We start from the raw sequence: 11,105 nt of genomic DNA, 5'->3' as shown, positions 1-11,105 counted from the left end.
AGAGGGTGTGGCTGCAGCTTACAGGTGAGTGGAAGGCCGATGTGTCCATCAGACTGGCTGCTTCATGATAGGAGAACATGAAGGGATCTGACCCTAAACCCAGCTCCTCGAGGTTCTCCTGGAAGACACTCCGGGTCGCCTCTACAAAGTCTGAGAGTCAACAGACAGATACAGAAAGAAAAATGTTTACTGTGGGAAAACCAGAGTAACCATGGCAACCAGGAAACACACAGACACAGAATACACAAGTGTGTTAACTTTGCTCTCCTCTACTTTCAGTTTATGCAACAATGCATAGTCTTTTTCATTACACCTCATCTACACTGCTGAAACAACTGGAAAGTTTTAATAACTATATCAAAGTTAATGCGAAGTCTAAGATGATTAAGAACATTGTAAAGTAAAAAAATAAGTTAAATAAAACCAGGATAAATAAGTAAAAATAATAAAAACACAAATGAGTAAAATGGTTAAACCTGAAGAATAAATAAAGCAATTCAAATTTAAAACGAATTAATCAATTTAAACAAGAAAAAATGGAGGTGAAATGAGATGAAATCCAAAACTTTAACTGCCCTAAGGATACAAATGAGGATGAATTTATTTTATCTGTGTTAAGAACTAATCATTGGTTCACTGCAGGGAATTAACAGCAGTGTGTGCAGCATCTAAAATACAGTATCATCAAGATTTAGATTCCACGTAGTTACAGAAATTCTTCTGTAATGTCATCAGTGTAGAGAGTGGACAGAAGAGGTCCCAGGATTGAGCCTTGTGGGACACCAAAGATTTATCATACAGACATTCACTACTGTCTGTCCATGAGGAAACTCATGTTTCATTTTTAGAAAGAAAGGACTGACAAATGGTTTCAATGCATGATCAAAGGTATCAAATACCTTTGAAAGATGAATAAAAAAAGCTGAACAGTGTTTCTTATTTTCCAAAGTTGAGATGATGTAATTTTAAAGAGGCGGCATTAACAGTACTGTACTTTTCTCTGAAACCTGATTGGTGGATGCTTGATTATCATTATTATTATTATTGTTAAAATGAAAAGGTTAGAAATATATGTTATGTAGCTACAGTTGGAGCAACAAGCAATCTTGGTCCACCAAACTCTATAAATTTATAGTAATGCATCGGTCACATCACCAGAAGAGAGCAGCTGTAGGAGTAAAATAAGCTTGGCATTAGTTAGGTTCTGATCAACAGTGGGCAGAGGGGGTCCTGTGTAAGTTTCACCAAACACATCATTAGCAGATGCACAGATCTCTGTATGGTCTGCTGTTGGATACCTGATCGAGGCAGACCCTGAGTTCGGTTCTGCTCGAGGTTTCTGCCTCTTAAAAGGACGTTTTTCCTTGCCACTATTGCCTAGTGCTTGCTCTTGGTGGGAATTGTTGGGTCTCTGTAAATATTATTATAAAGAGAAGGTCTAGACCTGCTCTATATGGAAAGTGTCTTGAGACCACTAATGTTGTGAATTGTCACTATACAAATAAAATTTACTTGACATCAGCTGTGACCAGAGGAGGAAGTGGGAGGGAAGTCTTGGAGAATTCATTGCTCTCCACAGTTTTGCTGGCTTTGAATACGATTTGGGAATCAAAAACAAATAATTATGAGATTGAGCTGATTTTTTATTGCAGATGTGTATTTGTTCCTAAAAGCAGGCCAGTTATCGGGGTCTCCAGTACATCTGGCTAGGGCCGAACCCTATTTTGTGCAATCAATTACTGACATAAAAGAACTAATTCAACAGATAGGACTTTAGTGGTGTCAAGAATATCTCTTGCCAGAGGATCATTCAAAAAGACCCATAGTTTTTTAATTGTGGTACTTCTAATGCAAGTGTCTGTCTGTGTAATGGATCAGTTTGAAGCAGCTAAGGGCATGACATTTTGAAGGAACCTATTTTTTAATGAGGCCTTTCAAATCTCAATTTCAATCTATTCTTTTTTCCCTCTGTGAAACACTGTGACGAGGCTCAGGTTTCACCACAACTCTACTGAATGCAAGGTGCCTTAGTGAAGTTGGCAAGATGTGAAGATGCCAAATGCAAGAGACACCAAATGCCAGAGACTTACACACAGTACTGAAAGAGGTGATAATTCTTAAGTACAAGAAGGTGAACAAGTTGGCATCTCCCTCCTCCAATCAGTGTTCACTCACAGCAGCTTCACAAGCCTTCTCCAGGGGAAAGAGAGCCACCCGTTATTACGAAGCCTCGTTAGCGATGACTTCTCTTTCTCCCTCCCTCTCTCCTGCTCTCTCTGCTCGGTGCGACTAATGTTTTGTTATTCCTCTACCTCCTTTAGTAATAATGATACATGGAAGGAAAATATTTTATTTGCTGTAATGGAGGCGAGGCTCAGTGTATTGGAAGGGCTCCTCCTCTTCCCTGCAGTTCCCGAGGAGCCAGGCAACCAGAGTGGCTCAGTAGACTGCGGCTCAGCACTCTGTGGACCAGTGCTGAAATATCATGAGTCAGTTGGTCAGTCGGTCATTCAGCCAGTCGGTCAGTCAGTGAATCAGTCAGTCAGTCAGTCAGTCAGTCAGTCAGTCAGTCAATTATAGCACTGGCCTTGCTGTTGTGGTCCAGCCAAAAATGTGTGGTGCATTTAGACAAGACAATGCAGGGTTCACAGCAGCAGGAGGAGACTCTGGGATCTTTACTGAGGTACAGAAAAACACTTCAGTTCAGGAGGTGGTGGAATGTTGCAATTTTCTGAAACTCAGCAACATTCAGAATATTAAATATCAGCTCTCTAATTACATGTATATGGTTACACATACGAATGCCTCTGGTTATTAAGGGCTCATCTGGCTCAAACACTGTGAGATTCTTCTGTCTGCATTTCAGAATAGCAACCTATACAACATGGCGTTGACTTTCTTGTTTCAAAAGTTTATCCGCATCTAACTGAAATGACTAAACCATCTGGACTTCTGAGGGAAAAGTCCAAATGTGAATTTTAGCAGTTATTTGATCAATACATCACTTGCATTCCTATGTAGATATGGAAAAATGAGAAATTATGATAGGAAACATTTATGATATGATATGAATAAAATATAAACCATATATTAAACTTCTAAGATTTATATTTTTACAGCTTTTATACACATAACATTTATGAACTTTTGCCTGCAGTATTGCTGCACAAACAGACACAGCTGCTTCATGGTTACAAAATCTGACACCGTATACAAGTGACACAACCAGTCAGTGACATGCAGCCATCACACAGAGCATGTGATTTGACAGGATTTCAACACAGATCTTTCACCTTGCTGTGGAGTCAACCCGATAGGTGTGTGACTTGTTTCAGTGTGTGTGTGTGTGTATGTGTGTGTGTGTGTGTGTGTGTGTGTGTGTGTGTGTATGTGTGTGTTTGCAAGTCTGCTTCACCTCCATAGGCCACGGTGCCCTGTGGGTCTGTGGTCAGATTCTGTCTCAACTTCTTCCTCTTCTCTTCTGTGATGTCCAACCCGAGGAAAGACAAGGCCTGAGAGAGACAGACAGAGACAAAGGAAATAAAGGCACAGAGACATAGAGATATTTTTACCATGAGCCACTGGAATCACTTGAAGAAGAAGAACTACTGTACATGTATGTACTGTCATAAAACTGCAGTACATGGCCTACTGAGAGCTATTGATATACATAGGTTGGATTAGTGTAACAATACAAATCAACAGCAGCTACAACTACATCCTTTGAAATGAGTGTTGAATCCACAGCTCTGTGAATCAGTTTCAACAAAACCTTTGTGAGGGGAGGATTTGTCACAAACTGTGAGTGTGTGTCAGCTACATTTTCATTTTCGTTTTAATTTAGTGTAAAAAAATTCAGTTAAATCCTTGAGTAATGGCTAAAAAGTGTTTTGTGAGGTCACCTTGACCTTGGACCTTTGACGGTGACCTCACAAAACATGAAACACAAACAAAACTTTTTAGCCATAACTCAAGACTTCACAGCAATTATGACAAAATTTCACACAAATGGTTCATATTTTCTATGACTCTGGATAAACAGGGATGTTACCTGAAACTAGTCTGAGTGGAGGAGGATGTTTTTAGTTGGTTGTTGTTTTCGTTGTTGTGTCTTAATTTAGTGTTCTGTTTTTTTTGTATATTGATGTTAAATAAACTCTATGGACTTTGTTGTGTTAGAGGTTTCTTGTGAGTCTGATTTGGGTCACTGGTGGACTGTTGTGTGTCCCTTAGGCCCACCCAAGGTTGGGGTGTAACAATGTTAAATTTAAATCTAGATGTTGTATCTACATTTAAATATTAATTCTAAATCTAAATATTAAATCAAATTGTTGGAGAAACTAAATATTTAGCTAAATATGCAAATTCACAGTGACAGTGGAACTTACAGACACCTTCAATCTTTATAGCAGTGACAAAAGACTGAACCTCTACAACATTCAGTCCTCCTCACAGCTGTTGTCTGAACTTTAACCAAGGATCATTTCCGGAATATGCAGAAATGCCTTCTTTCTCAATGTGAGCCAACAACCAAATACTGTATTCTGTTCCGCAATGTTTGTTTCTCTTTCATTGTCATTTTGTCCTTTGTGACATTTACTCACCTATTACAGTATCTCTCAAAGCTAAAAATACCCATAATCCACCTCTCTCTCTCTCTCTATTTTGCATTTGTAAAGGAGCCAAGAGAGAACTGTGCCTGTATTCAACATTTAAACTCCCTGTCTCTCTAATCCTGTTAATGAATTGGTAGATTAGGGTCAACCTATGGCTGAGGAGGATCCGGACAATATTAAAATCAGAGCTGAATAGTGGAAACAAAACCGTCCAGAGGGCAGAGACGGGCAGCCAAAGAACAAGGCAGAGGGAAAGAGAGAGCAGAGGGATGGGAAGCTGGACGGCAGGGGTGAGAGGAGGAGCAGAGAGAGAATGTGCTGATAGGGTAAAAATAAAGTACTGATGAATACTGCAAGTGTGATAGGGCGAGCAGAGAGAGATCAATAATTAGATGAAGAGAGAGCGCAGGGATGGAGCGAAAAAGCTGAAACCGAGTTAATCGAAGCTTTCACAAACCTAAATAAACGAGTGTTGATACAGAACAAAAGCAACAGGACAGGAAGCTCACTGTGGTCAGATCGCAACCCAGCTGAACACCTGTATCAGACTGAGCTCTCCACCATCATCATCATTATCAGTGAGGGAATATGTTCAGGAGGAAAGCTGTTCATCCACATACTCACTGGTATGGAGATTTATGGTAGCCAGGGGACGACTGTCCTTTCCTCTTGTGCTGCCATCAGGCCAAACAGATTGACTTTTAACTCACTAAGCACATTTACATTTCTTGTCTCCAGAGGATAAACCTTTTTACATCAAATGACCCCCATAGCCTTCACAGTTTTAGCCCCACTACTGGTAAGGGTCTGATTTTAGCTAAGCCATCAGTCTATTGTTTATTCCATCTACCATCTTGTATTTTTTTTAATTTAAGTTTTAGAATTAAATTGAACATAAAAGTGTTTTAGGATTGTACGACAGCTGATGTCATTTTCCCATTAATAGGTGCATACATAATTATAGCAGCTTATAAAATAATTCCCTCCTGATAACATCTAAACTAAAATCATTTTACTCTATATACTCATGCGTCTAGATGAAAACCTCTATGGTGATATCCATCTATTACTGCTGAGAAACTCTTAGTCTGGTAATAGATTATTTGTTAGCAATGATTCACATCAGTGCAGTCATATGTTCAAGCATAAACGTGATGGTTATTGCTGTCACCTTACGTTATGCAGCATGAAAATTGTTAAAATTATTCTTAACACATTAGCCTTCACTGACACTTTGGAGCCTTCATCAGTCAAACATAAAGGACCTGTTAGTGAATGTGCATCAAGAGGTTAAAGATGAAGCAGAGAGACAGAGAGGAGGCAGAGAGAGAGAGAGAGAGAGAGAGAGAGAGAGAGAGAGAGAGGTGGACAAGCAGAGGAGGATTAATGGGCTTGTCTGGGTAATTCAACCTAAAGCAGGAACAACACCTCACAGCTTGAATAAACCGCTCAAAACACGCTCAACATCACGTGCCAGGAGGAATGTATTTAGCAGCCTGGCTCTGAAACAGCTTGTCTGACCAGCAGACAGGACTCACCAAGTCTAACTTGTCTGATTTGAGGCGTATGTAAGGGTCCAGTGTTATCTTCGGTTTGGCCTCCGTTGGCGACCTCTGGCTGGATGAACCTGGAGAGAGTCATAAAGAAACAAGAAAAGGAGCAAGGAGGGTGGAGGGAGGAGAAAAGAGGAAAGAATATGGTTGATTATTCTCGAAAGGGAAAGGGGAAACTGAGCAGGAGGAAAAACAGTCTATACACAAAACATACATGTAAATATATATTTACAGTACAGTGTCTGTGTGAGGTATGGCACCAGGAGCTATAGGCCTTCAACAGATTGTATGTGAGGCAACAGTACACCTAGTAAACAACAGAAGGAGAAATTTCATTGGATAATCTGTATTATCAGAGTGGATGGACAGACATTCTCTGTGGATTTGGTGGAAGTGGGTGGCTGTGGTGATAGGGGAGGTGTGTGTGAGTGTGGGATGGGGGTGGGGGGTGGGAGGGGAAGATGAAAAGCAGATGATTAAAAAGAGAGGAGTGGGGGAGAAAGGTGGATGATTATATAGATGAGAGTGAGGGAAAACAGTGTGAGGGGGGAGGGGGGCAGACAGCCCAGGCCTAATATTAATTTGATGACTTTGAATGCCCCAGATTTGCATGTCCGCTTGCTGTGGTGATGGCGACCTCTGAGTGTGTGTCTGTGAGCGTGTGTGTCTGCACACCCCCTGTTGCTGTTACCCAAAGGATTTACCCTACCCCACCACCCCCGCTCCCCCTGCCCCTGCCCGGTGGTGATGATTGACAGACCTGCTGTCGTGACAACAGCCGTGCTTTAAACCCAGATACCAGTCCACATACTCTGTTGTTATACTAGTACAGACAGTGTATACAGTACGTGTGTTTCTATATTTGCACTTGAAGTAAGGAAACAAAACAAGAGTTAGATATGTTGATGTGAACCAAACATTTGTGGCTGTACAATACATATGTGAATCTCAAAATAAAATGTGAGGAGTTACCTCTCAGAAGTTTTACACACACACACACACACACACACACACACACATACACTTAGCATGGTGTTGCCTATGAATCTTTTTGGCTCTCAACATTCATTCAGAAGCTGTTGTAGATGATGATGATGATGATGTGATGATGCTCAAAAGCTCCAGAACAGCTACTAAATGAACCTTGATGCGAGAGTGTTTTATGAGCTGCTGCTGCTGTAAGCGGAAGTGAGGCAGTTTAGTGTCAGGTGATAACAGTTGCGTGACAGTTTTTCCACATATTGTCACAGGTGGGTTGATCTCCCTAACAGGATTGAACGCCTCTGACGACCTGTCCCCCCCCCCTGCTGGGCATCAGGCCGGGGGCCAGCAGGACGGGAGGTCAGGTTGTCAGTGTGGTCAGCTGACTCATGGACATTAGCGTTGTGATGACCCCTGCTGAATCTGCTGATCTGGTTTTTGTCTGCCTGTGGTTCAGATGCCTGGTGGGCGGGGCCAACTGGGAACGCTGGGCCCAGTGCTCCTGCTGCTGCTGCTTTAGCTCCCCTTCAGTTCTTTCCTCACACTCACACACTTTCTCCGCTGTCATGCATATCCAACACTCCTGATTCCACTGAGCCCCCACGCTCCATGTGTTCCTGTGCTTTTCTTATGTGTTTAAATCATCTCATCTCATAAATGACTTAGTTTAACTGCTGAAAACTGTCTCCAGCTTTTGTCATGGCTTCACGAGTCAGGTGTGAAAGCATTTGTGTGTATGACCCAGTGTCATCAGAGGGTGGAGGAGGTGAAGGCTGAAGACCAAGAACCAGTTCTTGGTCTTCAGTTTTATTTATATAGAACCAAACCATAACACACATTATCTCAATGCTCTATACAGAGTCAGGTCCGGACCTTACAATATTATAATTATATGAAGTTGAGAGGAGGGAAACTGAGGAGAGAGAAGTGATGGAGAGAGACTAGGAGCAGCTGTATGTAGAGTTGTATTTAAACTGACTCAGTTTAAATACAACAACCGACCGCTTCCTTGCCTCCACATGAGCCCCAACTGAATTTTGGAAACAATCAGAATTGATACCCTGTCATTCTGTGTGTCTGCTCACCTCACCACAAACTGCTGACATCTGTCACAGACACCACCTGGCTAAACCAATAGGCGCTAAGTGGTCACAGCACCTAGGAAATAACGTTAGCTGTGATAATCCAGGCCAATAGGATTGGGACTGTCTCTGAGCCGGGGCCTACAGACACCCTTAACATCTAAGCTGTTGGTCAGGTTCAGATTATTCGGTTTCTTATTCATTAATACCTTTTCTTTTACTAAAACTGGACTGTTTTATATTGTTTGTAGCCTAGTAAAACACATGTGTAATTGTTAGATAGAGCAGTATACTCTTGAAAGTTTCCAGTAGGAAGGAACAATATTCCCGCCAATTAATTATAAAGTGTCAGGTGACAGCCACGCACGCCATCATGCTCACGAGATACAAGGCGAGGTACACTGTGAAACTTTAGGCAGTTGAGTTTTCAACTAGAGTTAATAGATCACAGTGCATGTGACAGGGCGAGTGAAATAGTGGAGCGTCTTGGGTCAGTATAATCAGACTCCATCTTCATTCATTTTCAGATGCCTTCTCCTTTGACTACGTTAACGGGTCTCATGTCTATAGTGATGAACTGTCTATCTCCATCTCTTTTATCATAGCCTTTTGTAACTGTAGTGGTGTGTAGTGTGTGGTTTTGGTTGAGGATGTTGATGGCTGTGATGCACCGATGGACAAATGACTGTTTTCATAATGTGTAAAATTGCAGTTTGAACAGCTGATAGCAGCAGCTTCATCGTGGTCCCTGGACAAAAGACAACAGCTAAGCCCCTTTTCCACTGGTCAAAAAACCTGCCAAGACCTGCTAACATCAGGCTTCAATCAGAATTCATACCTGGGTCACATGACTCTGCAGTAGACACGGGTATTTATCAGTTCTGGCTCTGATGAGCAGTGATGTAAACACAACACCTGGGTGAACATGCTAATTTTTGCCTCTTTTCCTGCAGTGACATCTTTCAGAGACAAACACTGTAAACACACCTGTCACCTGTCCAGCACTGTGCAACTTTAATTAGCAAGTGTACCGCACTTAAATAACCTGCTTACACCTGCTAATGTTGGTGGAAAAAGGGTATTTAGCTGGTATGGTCTCCTTTTTTTTTTTTTTACAACATCAAACAAAAGCTACTGCTGACAGTGTTCAGGTGAGTTTGTGGCAGTTTCAAACTGCATGTCTGACACTCAGAGGTGGAAAGTAACGAAATACATTTACTCACATTACTGTACTGAATACTTTTTTTGTGTATTTTGTATTTTTTAAGTACAATTTAAAATCGGTATTTTGTATTTTACTTGAATACGTTTTGACTCAAGTATTGTACTTAGTTACTTTATAAATCCTATCCATTACTGAGTAAAAATAACAATCCAACCTACAGGGGAAAAATACACGCCAGAACCATAGACAGTAAAACCAATGGCCAGAACCAACAGTGACAAATGATGATGTGATTAGCACTGGCGCGTGAACATAGAGGGCGCGCGAGGACAAGCTAGGTTAGTGGGCACGAAGTCTTTAGTCTACCCTCACATCCCAGACTAAGAAAGTAACTAAGTAACTTTTACTTAAAGTACATTTCAAATGAACTACTTTTTACTTTTACTTGAGTAATATTTCATCAAAGTATTGGTACTTTTACTTGAGTATAATATTTTTGTACTTTTTCCACCTCTGCTGACACTCTGCCTTAGTGTTATCACACAGCTGAAGGGTCACTGCTGTGAGTGAGGGGGATGTCAGGTGCCCAGGATGAGATGGTTTATATTTCCACCTTGTAAAAGTGCAGTTCAAAAGTATAAATAGAGCAAATGTGCTGACAATAATAGAATAGAGGAAAAAAGAATATCTGAATCCCAAAACTGAAAACTGAAAACCGGCCAAGTGAACTCATATTCTGGTCCAGCTTTAACAGTTTTCTTCTCCGTTATTTTTCTTGCTTCTTAATTCTGTCTTCTCTCTCTCCAACACAGACTCAGTTTCTGAAAACAATGACGTACTATAGCCACTGTTATTAAGAAAGGACTTTGTCATGATCCCTCAAATTCCTGTGCACTCGTAGGTCCCCTACTGTGCTGTGGTTTCGTTTAAATCCTATCCTCTCCTCTCTACCTAATCCCCAATCTCTGTTAGGGAGCAAATGTTCCCCGTTTTTCATTCTTGATCAGACGGGTTTATCTCGTACGTCTGATTTGAGGTACTTCTGGGACAAATCACTGAAAATCTCAGCTCTGATTTGGCAGGTGTTTAATAGTCCTTTAAAGGTTATTTAATGGCAGTGCTGCTTTGTTAAACACATGACAGACATAGTGAAGGAAGGTTGTGTTTACCAAAGAGCAGTGACCATGAACATGTATCATTATATATTTTCTCTATATATTATATAAATCTTAAAAAAAGAGATATTCATTAACAAAGGTTCAGTAGTGTCCAGGTGGTCACTGTAGTGTATAACAGACATTACTCAGACAGGGGGAAACAGTGCATTTGTTGGGGCTGTTTTCAGCGGTGAAGCCACATTTAGTGCTGCAGTAAGTCATCCAGGCAGCAATGAATGTATGTATGTATGTAAAATGAATGAACGAATGTAGTGGTGCATGTATACAGGTGTACAGAACATACCCACCTGTCTAGTAGTCTTTTATGTACAGGAATCTGTGATGTTACCTCCAAACAGGAGATTTTTGTTCCCTGACTTCAGTCTTTAGAGCAGAGCTTTCCACAGACATCATGAGCACCCTGTTAAATCTCTTCCTTTTATTTTCCTCATACTTGCTCACCTTCTTGCTCAGGCCAAAAATCTTGGTGTCATGTTTGATTCAGCCCTAACATTTGACAAACAAATCAACACTGTTGTGAAAGGTTGCTA

At 41.0% G+C, this 11,105-nt stretch overlaps 1 protein-coding gene across 1 annotated transcript in view; it reads right to left on the bottom strand.

Annotated features, from left to right (window-relative positions):
• Positions 1–11,105, bottom strand: part of LOC111667222 (syntaxin-binding protein 4) — an 80,274-nt gene that overhangs the window by 14,542 nt on the left and 54,627 nt on the right. The window contains exons 12-14 of the mRNA XM_023422862.2: positions 6,155–6,243; positions 3,416–3,512; positions 23–150 (exon numbers count right to left, since the gene is read on the bottom strand). Of these exons, the coding sequence (XP_023278630.1) occupies positions 23–150; positions 3,416–3,512; positions 6,155–6,243 (314 nt within the window). The remainder of the gene's footprint in view (positions 1–22; positions 151–3,415; positions 3,513–6,154; positions 6,244–11,105) is intronic.

The sequence above is a fragment of the Seriola lalandi genome, unplaced genomic scaffold, assembly GCF_002814215.2.
Source record: "Seriola lalandi dorsalis isolate HSWRI2012SDOR001 ecotype SW California unplaced genomic scaffold, Sedor1 jcf7180002054686, whole genome shotgun sequence".
NCBI lineage: Eukaryota > Metazoa > Chordata > Actinopteri > Carangiformes > Carangidae > Seriola > Seriola lalandi.
Note: the sequence above shows the minus strand (reverse complement) of the source record. Positions and strands in the feature narration are given on the sequence as shown.